This window comes from Colius striatus, chromosome 1 (genome assembly GCF_028858725.1).
Source record: "Colius striatus isolate bColStr4 chromosome 1, bColStr4.1.hap1, whole genome shotgun sequence".
NCBI classification, from domain to species: domain Eukaryota; kingdom Metazoa; phylum Chordata; class Aves; order Coliiformes; family Coliidae; genus Colius; species Colius striatus.
In genome coordinates this window covers 59083584-59102066 of record NC_084759.1, presented here as the reverse complement: position 1 = coordinate 59102066, position 18483 = coordinate 59083584, and the positions used below count along the sequence as shown (strand labels likewise).

General features: G+C 46.9%; 1 protein-coding gene across 2 annotated transcripts in view; it reads left to right on the top strand.

The window, feature by feature from the left end:
- The first annotated feature begins 4270 nt into the window (after positions 1-4270).
- IRS2 (insulin receptor substrate 2) overlaps positions 4271-18483 on the top strand; it is a 30808-nt gene continuing 16595 nt past the window's right edge. The window contains exons 1-2 of one of the 2 annotated variants that reach the window (XM_061996569.1): positions 4271-8156; positions 10157-11471. In XM_061996569.1, coding sequence (XP_061852553.1) covers positions 4661-8156; positions 10157-10302 — 3642 coding nt within the window. In that variant the 5' untranslated portion in view covers positions 4271-4660 and the 3' untranslated portion in view covers positions 10303-11471. Of the gene's footprint in view, positions 8157-10156; positions 11472-18483 lie in introns of those variants that run through there. The other variant, XM_061996577.1, reaches the window with a different exon arrangement.

The window sequence follows — 18483 nt, the reverse complement described above, 5'->3', positions numbered from 1 at the left end:
ATGCTGGGCTTGTTAGGCTTCCATAGGTGACTAAAACCAGTTGTGTGCCTCTAGAGGTAATACTTTTATCTGACCATGTAACTACTATTCAGGCAAACAGTCTTCTCAAGCAAAATTCACTGATGGCTAGAGAAGTTCATTACCTGCAAAATGGTGTTGCCAGCCACTGTCATCCATCTAGACAGCTCAGTAACCAAAACCCACAGTTTAAATATATGTACACATAAGTGCAAGAATCACTCCTTTTTTTTTTCCCTGTTTGTTTGGTTTTGGGTTGGGTTTGGGTTTTTTTTCCTTTTGACATACAGCTGAGAGACCCCAAGTACCTGAAGCATGGAAATGTGAAATCAGTAGGGCTCTCTGCCAGCAAAACTCTTATTTGCTCTGTCTACACTAAACTGCATCATTTTCATAAACAAGGTCTATAATTTTCTAGGCATGTCTCTGCCAGTATAGGGTGGGCAGAGTAACAATTTATGGCTGACATAACTGACAGCAAACATCCCTCACATAGGTAGTATATTTTGATCAATCTGACCATTTCCAAGCAGAGATTATTATTCTTAGAGGAAAAAGATGGCTGAAGCAAGGTATGCTGGCAAAAGCATAGTTTAATAGGTTGAAAAGATAGCATTAGTGCTATTTTGTTGGTCTACCATATATATTAGCAAAGCATTCTCAGGAAAAACCTCAAACTAGAAGATAACTGTGGTGAAATGGAGATGGGGCAGGGTGATATCACAGAAGAAAAGGAACAGAAGAGGTAAAACAAGATCAGTTTTTCTTTCACCATGATGGACTAATTCTACAGAGATGCTTTAAGCAAACATCTCACAAATCTATTGCGGTTACTGAAGATACTGCTGTCCTCATTTGTCCATTTGCTGTGTTCTGCCTGAAATTACTTGGTGGAATGAAAGAGCATGGGCTATGCTTCAACCATCCAAATTCACTGAAAACTCACTTATTTCAGAAACTAATATGCTACAGAACACATAGGAAAAGCTGAAGCATAAGACATGCCAGTCTGTAGAAACAGTAACCTGTAGCTGAAAGGTGGGATGGATGAGTGGTGTTAGTGTATTTATTTTAATGCCCCTGCAATTACACTGAAAAGACCAGGAAAATATTCCAGAAGGGATACGGTTTTGAAAAGCAATTCAGAGAAAACCTCAAATAAGACAGATCAGGTGTGTAAACTGGGTCCTTTGTTCTAGAGTGGTAGTCATGAAACAATAGGGCTTTTCACCCTGAATTTTACACACACCTGAGTCCCACTTTGTGTGCTCTGTACCCCAGTTATGCATTAAAAAAACACCACACCCCAAATGTAATGATGGGAAAAATACTTGTTAGGAATTGGTCATTGCTAAAAACAAACTGCTCAAGATGCTCCCTTTATCAATGCCAATACAGAAATTTAAACTTCAACCTTGAGTTCTAGTTTATCTAATGCCTTTATCATAGAAAATGTTAGCAAACTTAGTTCTGCTGCTCTAGCCAGTATATGAAATGTGTATTGCACACACAGTGAAGAATAATATCTACAGAAATATCAAGCAAGTGAATTAATAATACTAATTTTTACATGTCAGACTTTAAAATGCTTGCTCAAGGTCACCAAGTATATTTAATAAACACCTGGAAATATCTTTCCAAATTTCCAAGGGGTTTCCAGACAAAAGGCTCCTCTTGTTTACGAGCCTGGCAAAAGATTGTTCCGATAACTAACTCCCCCGTATGCCTTCAGTAGTGTGACTACAGCGGGTGGTCCGGCTCGTTACAGGCAGAAAACCAACTATTGAGTTTCCACATTAAACTTGCCTCAATGAGATATATTATACCATCATTAGGTATCGTCTAGATTGACAATTACCGAGTCTATGCATTTTTACAGATAAGGAAATCAAAGAACGTTACCAGGATGGTACAGATGGGAAGCATCGTTTTCTGCGAGGAGTCGCCCAGGTACACAGAGGTCACAAGTATTATATTAACACTTATGCACTAAAGCAGTTCCACGGTGCAGACACCCTTTTCTTGTTCCTGCTGAGAGGTCGGTGCCTCTGATCTCCAAGTACTTCTTTTCCTCCGCATCCCCCCCTCAACCCCCGTCCTTAAGAACAACAAACACATACAACACAAAACACTGGGTAACTGCTACCTTGTATGTAACTGTTAGTATTTCCCCGTAAGGGAGAGGTCTTTCCTAAAAAGCTGCTTTATTGCAGCGTACCAGTATTTACAGTGAAGTGGCCTTTTCAAATCACCCACCGTCGCCGTGTCCGTCCCCGCCCCCCACCCCCCGCGTTACAGCTGTTGATTTCTAAATGGGTTATTATGACCCAAACCGCGGGGAATTTCGGGCAGGAGGGAGCGGAGCGGAGCCCAGCCGGGCAGCAGCGGTATATGCGGGCTGCGTGCAGCCCCGCCGCCAGCACCGGGAGCGCCCGCCTCTGGCCGCGGCACGGCAGCAGCTGGAAGCTTCGCACCACTTTCATCTTTTTTGCCTGTTTTCTTCTTGGCTGTAGTCTGTTGGGGTTTTTTTTCTTTTTTTACCCTCCCCTCAACTTTCCACGCAAACCCGCCCGTTTCAGCATCATCGCAGGCCGAAAAATGAAAGCTCGTCCCGAAAGCCATCAAGGGAAGGGATGGAAAGCGCGGGTGGATGTTTGTTTGCGTGACCCCAGCCTCACTCTTCCTCGCGGGCGTGTGCGAAGCGGGACTTCCCCCACTACTCTCGGGGCGGGAGGAGATGTGGCGGCGATTAGAAAGAGGCTGAGCTGGACGCAGCCTTTTCTCCTCCATCCTCTGACTTCCAGGATTCCTCCCCCGGCACCAGACAGCCCTCCGCGCCACATGCTTCGTGTAGCCGCCACTGTCTTCAAGGGGGGGGGGGAGGGGGGGGCTGGCGGCCGCCGGGCGCATCCCCGCCCCGTGCTCCCGCCGTACACAGGAGAATGGGGACTGCCGAACCGGCCGCCCACCCCGGCCGAGGCCCCTTACCCGCTCACGGCCGAAGTACGCCCGCCGCCCACCCCTTGCCTCCCCTCCCATTCCCTGCGCCATTCACCTCCCTCCGGCGGCAGGGAGAGAAAGACGCCCATTGATCCCCGGGCACGGCCGGCACTAACGTGCGGCTCCCCTGTAAACAGGCGAGACCGCCAGTTTGCGCGCCCGCCCCGCGGAGGGGCCCGCGGAGACCCTGCACGATGCCTGGAAGGAGGGCGGGCGGGCGGCGACAGGGGACACGGGCAGCGCGGGGCGAAGAGCCGGGGGCTGCGCTTCCCCCACCGCTCCTCCTTCCTTAATTGCCGCGCCGTGATCCCGCGGCAGAGCCGTGTTCGTTTCCCGAGGAAACGCGGCGGACGCTGCCCTTATTCACCGCTAACGCGGACCGCCCGCAAAAATTGATTTATGTAATTAAACCCAAAGTAACAGTAGCAGTGCTACAGCCACCCCCTCCAGGTGGCTTTTCCTCGGCGCACGTAAATAACCGCTGGGGGGGGCGGGAGCAGCCGGGCCTCAGGGGGGGCGGCGACTCACCGAGTGTTTCGGGGCGGGGAAGGGAAAAGGTGGCGCGTGCGGTGTGGGGAGCGCGGGGGCGGTCACGCATGCCGTGCCGCGTGGGCGCGGGCTGACACACCGGGTGGAGGAGTGCGCGTACAGCTGGGGGGGTGGTGGTGGTGGTTTGGGGGTATAGGGTGGGAGCTGCCGTGCGTGCGTGTGCGAGGACTGACGCACACACGGGTGTGTGGGGGTGTGCGGGAGGGAAGACTGGCGCACACGCAGGCCCGGAAGCGCTGCTACGGGGGCGAGCGGCTAGCGGCAGGCGGGTCGGCAGCACCTGATGGCACCGGCAGCTCCGCCGGTGCTCCCCTCCGCTCCCACTGTCCCGCCCGCCGGGCTAGCATTGATGGTGAGGAACAGCAGCTGGCTCTCCGCGTTTTACCGGCTCTCCCCACCGTGCCCGCGTCCCCGGCGCGCCCCGGTCTCTGTGCGCGAGGGTAGTGGCGGAGAGAAGAAGGCGGGTCCCACTGCGCCTGAGGGGGGACGGAGGCTGTGGGCGGGAACGCGCCCGCCGCGGAGGGGCGGGAGAGGAGTAGGGGGCGAGGCTCCCACCATCCAACGGCCTAGCGCCGTCTTGCACGCGCGGGCCTCCCCCCGCCGTCCCATTGGCGGATGGAGCCGTCCTTCGAGCGGCGCGGCGGCCAATGCGGGGCGGTGCCGACGGCAAGCGCGCTCCGCCCCGTCTCGGTGTGTGAGCGTCTCGGTAAGGCGGCGGTCACGTGTTGTTTTGCTCTTTAGTTGGGGCACTCGGTGCGCGATGTGTTACTTACGGCGAAACTCCCGCCGGTGCCGGCAGCAGCCGCGGCGGCACCAGCAGCGGCAGCAGCAGCCGGGAAACGGCAGCAGCGCCGCCGGTACCCGAGCCGGAGAGAACGCCGGGCGACCGCCGGCAGCACTCGCTGCCTAGAGGCGACGGTGGAGGATCCCACTGCGGCTCCGGGCAGCCGCGCTCTTCCTGCGGAGGAATAACTTTATTTCAGCCGGTTCTCCCCACCTCTATTTTTTTTTTTCCTTCTTTCCCTCGGCGCTAAGCCCCGAGCGGCGGCAGCAGAGAGAGGAGCCGGGCGGCGCTCTCGCCGCGGGATCGGGGATGGCGAGCCCCGCCGTGCTGGGGCTGCTGCCCCCCCTGAGCTCCCCGCCCGGCCCAAACCTGAACAACAACAACAACAACAACCAGGGCGTGAGGAAGTGCGGGTACCTGCGCAAGCAGAAGCACGGCCACAAGCGCTTCTTCGTGCTGCGGGGTCCGGGCGCCGGGGAGGAGGCGGGGGGCGCCCGCCTGGAGTACTACGAGAGCGAGAAGAAATGGAGGAATAAGTCCGGGGCGCCCAAGCGGGTGATCGCTCTGGACTCCTGCCTCAACATCAACAAGCGGGCAGACGCCAAGCACAAGTACCTCATCGCCCTCTACACCAAGGACGAGTACTTCGCCGTGGCGGCCGAGAACGAACAAGAGCAGGAGGGCTGGTACCGGGCTCTCACCGACCTGCTCAACGAGGGCAAGGCGGCCTGTCAGGGGTCCCCCCACCGCCACCTCGCCTCTCCCTTTTCCGCCTCCTGCAGCGCAGCCGCCGCCTCACTTGCCGCCGCCGGCGAGGACCTCAACTACGGGCTGATAACCCCGGCGACCGCAGCCTACCGGGAGGTCTGGCAGGTGACGCTGAAGCCCAAGGGCTTGGGGCAGAGCAAAAACCTCACCGGCGTCCACCGGCTCTGTCTCTCGGCCCGCACCATTGGGTTCGTGCGCCTCAACTGCGAGCTGCCCTCGGTCACGCTACAGCTGATGAACATCCGCCGCTGCGGCCACTCCGACAGCTTTTTCTTCATCGAGGTGGGGCGCTCGGCGGCCACCGGCCCCGGCGAGCTCTGGATGCAGGCGGACGACTCGGTGGTGGCCCAGAACATTCACGAGACAATCCTGGAAGCCATGAAGGCGCTGAAGGAGCTGTCCGAGTTCCGACCCCGCAGCAAGAGCCAGTCCTCCTCCTCCTCTTCCTCCGGGGGGGCCGCCGGGCCCGGCGGCGGCTCTGCCACTCACCCCATCACCGTGCCCGGCCGCCGGCACCACCACCTGGTCAACCTGCCTCCAAGCCAGACCGGCCTCCTCCGCCGCTCCCGCACCGACAGCCTCGCCGCCAGCACCAGCACAAAGTGCACGCCGTGCCGAGTGCGGACGGCCAGCGAGGGCGACGGCTGCCGGGTGGGCTCGGCGGCCGGCAGCCCCATGAGCCCGGGCCCCGTGCGGACCCCCCTCAGCCGCTCGCACACGCTTAGCAGCGGCGGCGGGGGCCGGCAGGCGGGGAAGCTGCTGCCGGTATTGGCCGGCGGCGGTCTGCAGAGCAGCCGCTCCATGTCCATGCCCGCCTCCCACTCTCCCCCCTCCGCCACCAGTCCCATCAGCCTCTCCTCCGGCAGCGGCCTCAGTTCCGAGCCTGCCCACCCGCATCACCCGCAGCGCCCGTCCAGCGGCAGCGCCTCTGTCTCCGGCTCCCCTAGCGACGCTGGCTTCATGTCCTTCGACGAGTACGGCTCCAGCCCGGGCGGCGATCTGCGCCCCTTCTCCTCCTCCTCCACCGCCAGCAACCGCAGCAACACCCCCGAGTCGGTGGCCGAGACCCCCCCGGTGCGGGACCCCGGGGGCGGTGCCGACCTCTACGGCTACATGGCGATGGAGCGACCCCCGAGCGGCCGCCTCTGCTACCGGCCTTGTCCCGACGCCGCGGCCGACCGGGGCCATCGGAAGCGGACCTACTCCCTGACAACCCCGTGCCGACAGCGGCCCGCCCCGCCGCAGGTCTCCTCCGCCTCCCTCGACGAGTACACGCTGATGCGCGCCACCTTTGCCGACAGCGCCGGCCGCCTCTTGCCCTCCTGCCACGCCGGGGCTTCCCCCAAAGTGACTTACACCCCCTACCCCGAGGACTATGGGGACATCGAGATCGGCTCCCACCGCAGCTCCGGCAGCAGCAGCACCAACCTGGGACCGCCGGCAGCGGGAGGAGGAGGGGGAGGTGACGACGGCTACATGCCCATGACCCCCGGTGTGGCTGCAGCCTTAGGGCAGGGAAGCCGGGCTGGCGATGACTACATGCCCATGAGCCCCACCAGCGTGTCTGCCCCCAAGCAGATCCTGCAGCCCCGGGCGGGGGTGGGTGGTGGGTCCCCCGGGAACGGGAGCAGCTACAAGACCAACTCGCCTGGGGAGAGCTCCCCTGATGATAGCGGGTACATGCGGATGTGGTGTGGCTCCAAGCTGTCTGTGGAGAGCTCGGACGGGAGGCTGAGTAACGGTGATTACATTAACATGTCCCCTCGAGACCCCCAGCATGGGCCCCAGGCTCCCTCCCTCACCCCTCCGGACTTCTTTTTTGCCTCTTCAGGGCACGGGTCCAGTGAGGCCCCCAAGCCTGGCTGCTACTCCTACAGCTCCTTGCCCCGCTCCTACAAGAGCCAGGGCCTAGCAAAAGACAGTGACCAGTATGTCTTCATGAACTCTCCGGGGAGGATGATCCCAGAGGAGGTGGTGTGTGGAGTGGCCCAGTCACCCACTGGTACCTTTACCCCCTCCAGCCACACGGTGCCTTCGCCCCTGCGGCACAGCCGGACCGAGAGCTTCCTCAGCCAGCGGTGCCAGCGGGTGGCCCGGCCCAGCCGCCTCTCTTTGGAGACCCTGCGGACGATGCTACCCAGCATGAACGAGCACCCTCTGCCGCCCGAGCCCAAGAGCCCTGGCGAATACATCAACATTGACTTTGGAGATGCTGCTGTCTATTCACCCCCTTCACTGCCTGCTGACAGCCCGGCCTCCTCCCTGGGCTCAGGCACGGGGCAGAGGCGCTCCCCTCTCTCTGACTACATGAACATTGACTTTGGGTCGCAATCCCCTTCCCAGTCAGGCACGATCTCGGTGGGCTCCCTGGAAGCGCTCTCACCAGGCTCTTCCTCCAGCACCAGCCAGCCTGATGGGCGCTATCTGAAGGCAGCCGTGGGGGTGGCTTGTTCATCCAGCCCATCTGATGGTGGGGATTATACTGAGATGACCTTTGGTATGGCCACCACCCCACCTCAACCCATTGTTCAGAAGCCAGAAAGTGCCCGGGTGACCAGCCCCACGGCTGGGGTGAAGAGGCTCACTCTCTCTGGGGTGGAAGCTTTCATTCTCTCTAGCCCTCCCCCAGACCCTAACCGGGGGGCCAAGGTCATCCGAGCAGATCCCCAGGGGCGCCGGAGGCACAGCTCGGAAACTTTCTCCTCCACCACCACTGTGACCCCCGTGTCCCCCTCCTTCGCACACAACCCCAAACGGCACAACTCGGCCTCAGTGGAGAATGTGTCCCTCAGGAAAAGCGAAGGCCTGGAGGAGGAGCAGGGTAGCAGCCCCATGTGCCGGGAGACCTCGGCTGGCTTCCAAAATGGCCTCAACTACATCGCCATCGATGTTGTAGATGGGACCCTGGCAAACTGTGACAAAGCCAGGTCGAAAGCCAGGCATGTCCTGAACGGGGGCATCAGTGGAGTAGAGATGAGCGCCTATGCCAGCATAGACTTTCTGTCTCACAACTTGAAAGAAGCGAGTGCTGTGAAAGGTGAGTAGCTACGCCTGACAGTGGCTGACACGGGTGTTTGTGCTTGCTGTTTGTTTCTCACCGTGGGGGTTGTGTTTTGTCGAGCAGTGCTGTCTCTCCTCCCTTTCTTAGAGATATCTTTTACCCCCAACATGTCCTGTAATAAATGGCCTTGGAGGAACTTGCTGGCTCTTTATATGAGAAAAAGTTTCAATTCGGGTTATTTCTTAACGTTTGAACTCTGCTGTGCTATTATTATGAATGTATGCTTCTAGATACCCCAATAGAAGCTAATGTTTACACAGTTACTATGTTTGGGCTGTACTTCAGAGGTTTCTCATGTAAGATTTTGGAAAATGTGACCAAAACAGTTTATGTTAATGCAGTTTCTAAATACGACTTAAAAATGTAAAATGAGTTGAAAACCAGGACTGTTGGACTGAAGACATCAGATACATGAAAAAAAAAATCCTTCAGTCTCTAGCTGGAAAGATCAATTGTACCAAAATGAGAAGGATAGATTTATTATCTTGGTTTTGAAATATCTTTTCTCTTACAAAAGCTGTAACAGTAAATCCTGGTGAGCGTGGAATATGATTTTTAAAAAAAAATAGTAAGGATTCTGTCCAGAAGTCACGATATGCATGAGCTGTTGCATCTTGTATGGCACATTTCACTTCAAGGCCCACGCTATGGTGGTGTGTGACTGTGTTCCAGCTGGCGGCTCAGTCCCAAGGCAGATGACCAGTTGGTCGGCTCACTTTTATACGGGTTGCAAATGCTGGGTGATGGAAGACAAAAGCAAACCGAAGAAATCTGAAACTTGGGGTGAGAGAGAATTTAGGTTTGAATTACGTAGCTTTTCCTTTGTTGAGGTGCCATTTAAAAACAAAAAGAGAAACAAAGAAATACACCCCCACCTCCCACTCTGCTTCCTCTTAGGGAGTGACAATTCATACGGCTGCTTGAGGGGAACACAGAACAGCCAGTCTGTCATGGATTAAAAGTTAATGATGAGACACTGTGGAGATTCTCTCTGCTCTTGAATTTATGCAAGACATGGTACTTTAAACCCGTATGCATACATACCTGTAATGTTCATGAGTCTCAGTAGGTGAAGTAGCATACTAGGTGAAAGGAGTTCTTGGTGAATAGGTACTAGTCTGTATTCACAGCACTGATAGAGCTCATCAGTAAAAAGCAAACAGCAACAGTTTGTATGAGCCACTTGCAGGTTTTATGCCTGTTTTCATGGTAGCTAGTTGATTTTCAAGAAGAAAATACTTTCTTTTTTGATGGCAAGTAGAGGAAGATGGAAAAGATAAGAGAATCCACCATTTGCAGATCAAACTTTGGGCCTAATTAAGATGAGAGAATTGTTGAATGAAATGTCAGAGTTGGAAAGGATGAACACTTATTCTGAATGACTGGAAGGGCCGGGGGCAGGGCGTTATTTGTCTGCTGCTTTTAGTTTTGCTGGGGTCGTTTTCAGGATCCCTGTGCCTTGTCCCAGAACGGTGGGGATGCTGATGCTGCCGCTCTCCTTGCCCGAGCTCCAGCAGAGCCCCTCTCCCCTTCCTTGGCAAACTGATGTTTTTTTGACAGAAACGAGGAGTTTTTCGTGAGCCACCTACAAGCCCCAACTGCAAACCGAGCCCCATGTTGGGAAAGAGCTATTTCCACAACATTCCCCAAACTGCTGACCCTAAGGCGGGGGAGGGGGGAGGGGAGCGGGCTCCAGTCGCCGAGAAAACCTGGAGTGGATGAGAACTCAGTCACCGTCCGGGCGAAAAGCTGGAATGAAAGAGCCAGTGGGCGAGATGAGCAGGAGGAACCGACTGCTGTTCTTCCCATCCAGTAAAGAAAAGGATAATACAGTAAACACAGCCATGTGGATTCGGTACACGCCGTGCAGAGGAGAGGGTTCAGTTCTGCTATGTGTTTGTCACGGGGTGATTACAGGTTTACCTTATTTTAATATTTAATCTGCATGCGTATTTATTTTTCCTCTTTCCTATAAGCTTTTAAATGCAGACCGCATGGAGAAGTGGTACGGGGAAGCTGGTGGAGATGTGCTCTCTCTGCAGGAGGCAAGGCTGTCTTCTCTACCACCTCACTCATGCGTGCTGGGCGCAGGAAGGGTTTTGGGGCTCGGGGATCAATGTAGCCAATATCAGGCCAAGGTGGGTAAGGAAAAACCTGACAACGAGCATCATCAGTCAGCAGCCTGCAGGCTTGGGTACCAAACTCCGAAACTCGGGTTAGTTGCACTTATGGCAAGCAAACTGGAAAACTCATAGCATGGGGAAGGAGAAGTACCTCACAAAGGACTTTATGGGCATAAGTCAGATCAAGTCATGAACTGTTGCAAATTTCCTGGTTTCTCTTTTGATTTTCATTGGGATTTCACACTGAAGTCTGTTTACGGAAGGACTTCTGCTACTGTTTAAAAAGATCAATTAAAAAGTACTGTGCCCGCGTGTTTGGATTTCAGACATTGTAATTTGGGAGACTACAAAGAATTTCATGGCTTACAGAGAAATGCATATGCAATTTAAATAAAACTGTATTTTGAGCTGAAGCAAGACTAACACAGCGGTAATTCAGGTAGATTTGAGAGAGTCTAATTTTGTTTAATGGTTTGCACAAGAGATAATTTATATATAATGAGCATTGTTTACTTAGCTGTTTGCACTTTTCTCAAATTTTCTTGGTAACTATGTTAGCAAAAGAAGGAGCTTTAATTCTTCGAAACTTCTTCAAAAACCAAGAGAGCTTTCTAGTGATTTTTCAGAAATAGAACATTGACATATATTTAATATTTAGAACAGGAGGGTCTCAGAGCGTATTCAAACAGGCTCCTTGTAATTACCTTCTCAGTAATTCAGTATTTTGTTATGTGTAAAATACATGTTTAAAACCAATTTGAATTCTTCCTGAAAGTCTGTAGCAGTAGATGTATTTTTGTGTAGACAAGTGTTTTAAGGGAAATGGTACCATTTAAAGGTGGTGGCTGGTTTTCACATGTAGATTGTCTCTCTGTTATCAGTGACTTGCCTCTGCTGTAGGGAGTGCTGTGCTTTTGGAAATCTCTGTCCATGTTATCCTGTTGTGGCAAGAGCAAGCAAGACATTTACAACCGCTCTTAAAACAAAAACAGTTATAAGGTTGCTTGAAATTATTAGTTTGTTTCATTTTCATGTGTTCTGAAGGTGTGCAAGTATTTAAAAATTGGAGAAACACTTGCTTTCATCTAACGTGTAAATAAAATTATACTGGCTGGTTAAACTTGTTATTTGCTGATAATTAACCGTTGTTCTTAAACTATGACTGCATTTTGCTTGAAAATGTATGAACTGTGTATGGTTATCATTATTTATGGACACATTTACACTAATTTTTCTCATATAGTGTAATTTACTTATTCTAGCGTATTTATGACAGATTACACCTGATAATAATATGACTTCTTATGGTGGATCATAATTCTGTTGGAGTGAAATGGGCGTTTTGTCTCAGTTTTGTTGAGGTTAAGATTTTACCCTTTGTGATAAAACCTTAAATTCTTCAGTAAAATTCCCATTCCTTTTTTGTGGGTGTGTAATAGGGAATTTTGTTTCATTGAAAACACCAGAACTGGGCGAGTTATCTTGAATTTTGTTTTCTTTTCCATTAACAACATTCTCTGGAACTTCTAAATGTTTCTAGTAATTGGTCTAGTTTTCTAAAATTGGAGAAATACTATGTGTAATGGTGAAAAAAAAACCCTGAGGGTTGTTTTCCTCCTATATTATTTTTGTCTTTATTTATTTAAAGAAGTCATCATCTGTAATGTATCTATTTAAGATCATAATAAGGTGATTTATCTTTTTTATCATGACACCCCACCCCCCACCTTGTCAATTAGCTCTTTACTTTTGTGAGGGTTTTACGATTGCACCTAAACAATAAAAAGCCTATCTTAAGAAATCTCTTCCTGTGTCTTTCTAATGGCATTTTATGTTATTGGTGACATAACCCTTGTTTCTTTTTTTCTTTGGGATTAAGTTTGCACAATGAATTAAGTGTTGGGTTTATTTTTTTCCCTCTTAATAGTCCAAACTTCCATAAAGTTTAGAATCTTAATTGTCTCTGTATTGATTTTAAAATGACTTTTTAAAAGTATTAAAATAACTATATGCTCTCTTAGAAGTTTGTGTAACTTTAAAATACTTTTTTTTAATAAATTAGTTGTAGTAGTTTCCCTTACAGATTAAAGTCAATGAGAATATCAACATTTAAACCAAAAAGAACTGACGTACTTTTAATACCTTACATAGTTTTGGGTTTTATTTAACCTCTTAATGTTTTGGAGTAAAAATATGAAATCTTCTTTTACAGCCTCTAGAAATTAATTTCTTGTCTCTGAGATTGCATTTTACAGCTGGCTAAACCAAAATGGTTAGGTCTGAACCTAGCAGTGCCACTTGTGAAACACAAAATGTAAACTAATGTTATCTAAGATTAAATGAAGCCTTTGATATTTTAAATTATGTTGATTATACGGATGCCAGCTTTTTACAAGCAGATAGAGTATTAAAACGTGTAAAATCTATTAGACTTTTATTTTGCTTTATGCTTTAAATTATGGTTAGCTATACTGCTCATAGAAAGAATGTCATGGTTATTTTGAGTCATTTAAGATAAATTGTTATAGATGGAGTTGAATGGTGGATTTGTTCTAAAATGAACCAGTACAGTCATTGCTCAAGGCAGAGGAAATGCTTAGGTTGATGATTGCTTCTGATTACTTGATTTCTTTCAAGATAGCTACAGAGACTAACTTTTTCTTGCAAGTAAAATGGATAAAGGAGTGCTTGAACAGAGAAGGTATTAGGGCATGTTTTATATGATGGTGGTTCTTTTTTTTTAATAAGGAAAGAATAACATGGGTTGCTTTACACTTGATTTACTATTATTTTTAAATAGTGTTAATGACACTGGAATGCTGAAGTAGTTTAAAAGTTGAAACTTAGCAAGCATCCACAAAAAAAAGTCAGCTAGAGTGTAATTTAACTTTTCTCCCTGTTCATCAGTTAAGCAGCAACAAAAGTACATCTAGGCATTTTCTGTTTATATCAGTTTGTTTTTTTCCTAAAGCATCATTAGTATGTTTCTTTTTGAAGTAATAAACACTTAAATAAATGGCTACATCTGGGGTCTTTTTCTCCTCCCAATTTGTTGAAGTACAGTATGCTTTTGTACTGGTTGTCCATATGTTTTCTCTTTGTGTCTAGATGTGTTGTGTATTAGTCATTATATACTAAAGCAGAGTTGGTGGAAGTTTTAATGTTACGTTGGTGCAGTGTGTGCAATAGCAATTTAAAGTGAGCGTAGCAACTGATTTGACAAAGTAGGGTGCTTAGTTATGAGGGTTTCACAATTCTGGTTTTTGTTGTTATTTTCTTAGAGTGTTTGCTTAGAAGCAATCTGTGTTTATGTGGAAGTGGGTGGCATCTCTTTGAGTTTTTGGAAGACACTGTGGTGACCCCAAAGTTCAGATAGTTTTGTTTGTGTGCCTGTTGTCTGGCATGTAGTTACTTTTAAAGTTTCTGTGAGTATGTATGTAGGGGGTCAAGAGTGGCAGTCTTGAAAAGCCAAGTTCAACTGACTAGTCCCTTTCCTGCCCCTTGTTGAAAAAGCTGGTTTTCCTTCTGCAGCCTTTCCAAAGGAAAACTTTTGTTGTTTTCTTTGTACTTGTGTTCGTCTCAACTGCCTTTAGCAATCCAGCATGTGGGCATCTTGGGTCACTTATTCTCCTGGGAGTTCTTGAGAACCAGCAGTGGTAAATGGAACCAGCAAAGTGTGACTGCTCCCACATCTATTAAATCCAAGTTATAAAGTACAACAAATTTTCCCCCTGCATCTTTTCTCAGCAATGGAAGAAACTAGGATTACTGGTTTAGATTGTATTTGCAGTTTCCACACTACTTTGGATAGGATCAATCCCTTAGTTATAGGTTTGTAAGTGTTTGTATTTAAAGCAAGCTTTTAAGGCTCAGGTATTATAAGCCTGATCCAAACCACAGAGAAATCAATGTAAAGATTGCTTACATCTTTACACATTGCTGCTGTCTTTGAGCGAGCCTCAAGCATTACTATATATGATAGCACTTGAGCTCTTCATGAAGTGTATTTTTTATGTGACTCTCTGTAATCTTCTCTGTGTTTCCAGTCAGTCATGAATAACCTTGAAGAATAGGTATGATCACAGCAACTAGCTTGGTAAGTGTGTGGACATTTATATGGCGTCATGCTATCGCTTGGTAGCTGAGGTAAAAAATGGGCCACTAAACTAGCACTGTTTAGGAAAATATTCAATCTGATCATGAGAAATCTGTTTGGAAATTGCTTTGAAAGACAAAAGGCAATATATTCCTACTTCTGTCACTATCCTTTTTTTTTTTCACTTTAAAAAATTTTCAGATCGCCTCATTTTATCAGTGATGATGGCCCAATATTGTATATAAGTGTATCAAAAGTAGTAATTAGAGAAGTCTAGCTCTTATGTAAAGTAAGTGGCAATACACTCTGTAAAGAGGTACAAGTTAACAGTGGGGAAATACTTTTCAAATTAAACATCTTTGGTATGAGGGTAGTTTTTCATTTGTTTTCAAATCCAGATTTCCCAGTCTCAGTTAAATAAAAGCTATTTTAGAGAGTGTTTTTAATCTCAGTAAATCAATCACAGAAGTAGTTAAGAGGAAAAAAAAACAACCCAAGCCCCAGACTTATGCCCCCACCTCCGATGGTAACATGTACATCTCTGAAGAGCAATGCAATAGCTTGATTCCATAGATTAGCAATGATTCAGCGCTTTGTTTACATTATTTGTCAATCTCTTCAGCATCCTAGAGGAGAACACTTCCTTCCTGGCAGATGGCAGCCCCAGGGCCATGCACCTGCCATTACAAGCACTACGCACTAGTAATCTACCCCAGCATCGCTGTTGACGAGAGGCTAATGATTGGAGACTGTCTGCCTGAGAGCCTAAACAAAATAGGAACATATTTGTCCTTCAGTGAGGCTCTGAAAGATCTTAGAAAGGACAGTGAGGACTGTGTACTGAAGAATTATAATGGAATTTCATTTAGACCTCTTTGGTAGTGTTTGCAGTGCAAGCCACTTCCAAGATAATGATGCTGCAGAAAGTGAATGTTGTCTCAAAGAAGGGATTTTCTATTTCTCCGGCGGAGCGATGGCCGACTTTATATTAATAGCTCTGTGTCAATGAGAGGAAGGCTTCTGTGATTTTGCTGGCTGTGCTACAGTCCTCTGCAACAGACTCTGTCCTTGCTGGAAGCAGAGGGTCGGGCAAACTTGTGCGGGGCTTTTTCTGCTGCTGGTAAATGGGCCAAAACAGTGTTAGAAACTTAGAATGTCTCTTTAATTGTTTTGGTGAGTGGTGTATTTGATGCTTGCATAATGTACTCCTGCTTCAATAATTTGATTTGTGATAGTATATGTTTTTATTATGTCATTAGACCAGGATCCCTTATTTCATCATTTGTTCATTTCTCTTATGTGTTTATGTGTGTTTGTGTTTCTTCTTTGAAATGAGTTTGGGCAACATTTCTAGGGAATGCTGCTCAAGGCGAGGGTATCTTTGAAGTAGGCCAGGATGTTCTTTGCTAAATTTAAAAACTACCCAAATATTACCCAGAGTTTATAGAGTATTAAGCAGGATTACATGACGCACGGATTAGACATTGTTGAGCAGCTTGTTTTTGTTTGAAGGGGTCAGAAATGGAGGCACTAGGGCTTTAGTATGATGCCAAAACAGCAATCTTGCTCATGTCAGAAGGAGCAGAAGTTTCCTAGAAACAGTATAGCACAGTGGAGATTTTTCCAAGGTTTTCCAGGTGATACCTTAGTAAGATTAGTTCGATATGTGTTGTGATGATGAATGAAGGTAAAGTATAAAACTCATTTTTCTACTTGGTCTCGATTTCCAAATCTGCTTTCAGAGATAGTTCAAAGTAGACTACGAGCAACACTGTAAGTGCAACTTGAGGCAGAGAGGGTTTCGCTTATCTTCAAAGACAAATCAATACACCATTTCAGTTACAGTGAGAAAATTGTGTCAATGGAATAAGATCTAAGCAGTTTTAGATTTGCCTCTGTGTTGTGTCCTCCTAGGCAGTATATTATTTTAAAATATTGATTAAGACAGTCCTAATGACCCATTATTAAATTGGGTACCATTGTCAAACTTACATATAGAATGAGAATTTGGAATTTGGGTTTTTTTTTTTTCTCCTTTGGGTCAAGACTTTGGTTCACCTGAAGTCACAAGACTGATTGAATGAGACATACCTCAGCATAACTCTTACGTAGGTAGGAGACAGTAGTGTTGAATAGTTGCTGAAGAACAAGAGGACAATAGCGATGCTGGCTTAGTCTACCTTGACTGATGGAGATGACTAAGGCTATAGAAAGTTATTGGCAATAATTGATAATACTACATTTTAGCTTTAATTAAAAGAACTAAGAATAGAATTGAAAAACAGATGCATACCTCGTCGGTTTTTTAGTTCGTGCAAAACCCTTTTACATCACCAAGTTGACTGCTTCAGCTACTGTAGTCTGTCCAGTGCTTGAATTATTGAGAAGTTATGGTGTGAATGTCTTTGCCAGTTTCTCTGATACTGATTTTTCTTTCAAAAACTCCAGTGAGTGGTTTTAGCTTACCTTAAAAGACATGTCATCTGGCATTTGGTCTGCCTACCAAAATTTTCACTGATACTCGAAAAGTACTTCTTGCAGAGGAATTACGAGATTTGGATCTGAAAGGTGGAGGTATATATATATATTTTTTTTTTTTTTAAGGCAGCTGCGCTCAGTTGTAATGTCACCTGTTTTTACAGCATAAACATTTAAAAAAGTTTATAGGAGAGTGGACTTTCATCTTTTACAACAGGTTTCAGTCCTGAGCAATTATTTCTCTTTAACACAACAAAACGAAAAGTTATGCTTTTGTTGAAACAGTCTCATAAAAAAAGTGAATAAAAGTTTGTGATCGTGTTTAACATTAAGGTTGTGAACTATGAAAATAAGTCACTTAATTATTTACAAATAATTAGTTTTGATCTAGCATAAAACTTTTTTTATGTTTTGATTTGGAATCAGACTTGTATAAATGCAAGGGTGCATAATGTCATCAATGATGAAGTTACAGAATTAATGCTTATCATTTAACAATAGTTACAGAGAATTGACTGTGGAGAAACATTTTGAATAAACATGTATATATGACCTTGAGCCACAGAATACTTGAGAGAATTTGCCTTAAAATGATCAATACTTAAGACTTTATAATTCTAACAGTCTAGCAGTTACTCTCACAAATACCAGTGAGTGATTCTAAGAAACACCAATGAGTGCTAGGATAATAGTGTTTTCTTTTGGATATCTACAGAAAGGTAACATCTCACTGTTCTGTTTTAATCTTTAAATGTCAAATGAAAATCCTGTAATTTAAAAAAAAAAAAAGTCACAACTTGATAGTAGTGAAATAGCACAACTTTTTTGTCATTGATTTTTAGTAGCACTAGATTTCAATCCTCAGAAGATAAATTGATGGACTTTTATTTTAACAAATGTGTACTTGACTATGCTAGGAATTGGAAACAATAGACTTGTCTCTTGCAGCTTGAGTGAGCATGGCCAAACTGGTGTACTTGAATGCAGAGGAAGTTGGTCTGTGCTGTGGATGAGGTGTATAGGGTGTTTAGGTACCATGCTGCTGTTCGATGGAATCGTGGTGAGAGGGCATTTAGAGAGTCTTCTGTGAGTCTGAAAGTATTCCGTAAGTCTTGAGTCTGCTTCATTGGTCTTGAACATGGCAAGCTTTAACTCACCATACTGGCCATGTGAATGCTATGTTGTCATATTAAAAGAAAATACCACAACGCTTTCTATTCCTGTCATTCTTCAGTAGATGTTTTCCCTTTTTTTGTACTTGTAGTTTGGCTGTTGACACTTTTACAAGGTGACAATGTTTCAATCATACTATTTTTAAATATATATTGAGAGTTATTTACATGATATTTTTGGTCACGTAAACTCGGGCTTATGTTCTGCTTACATTCTTTGACAAAGTAATTGTGTTGCTGTTTGCTGGTAAATTCTGTATTGGTGCAGTGCAGCTTACTCTATTTCTGTAATTAAACACAGGAGAAGCAGAATGTTGATGGTTTGTCGTTTTCTGGTTTGTGGGGTTTTTTTTGTTTTTTTTTTAAAGTGCTTGGACTTTGGAATAAATAATGAAAAACAGTGATCTCTTTTCAGGATTGGTGCATAGGATACA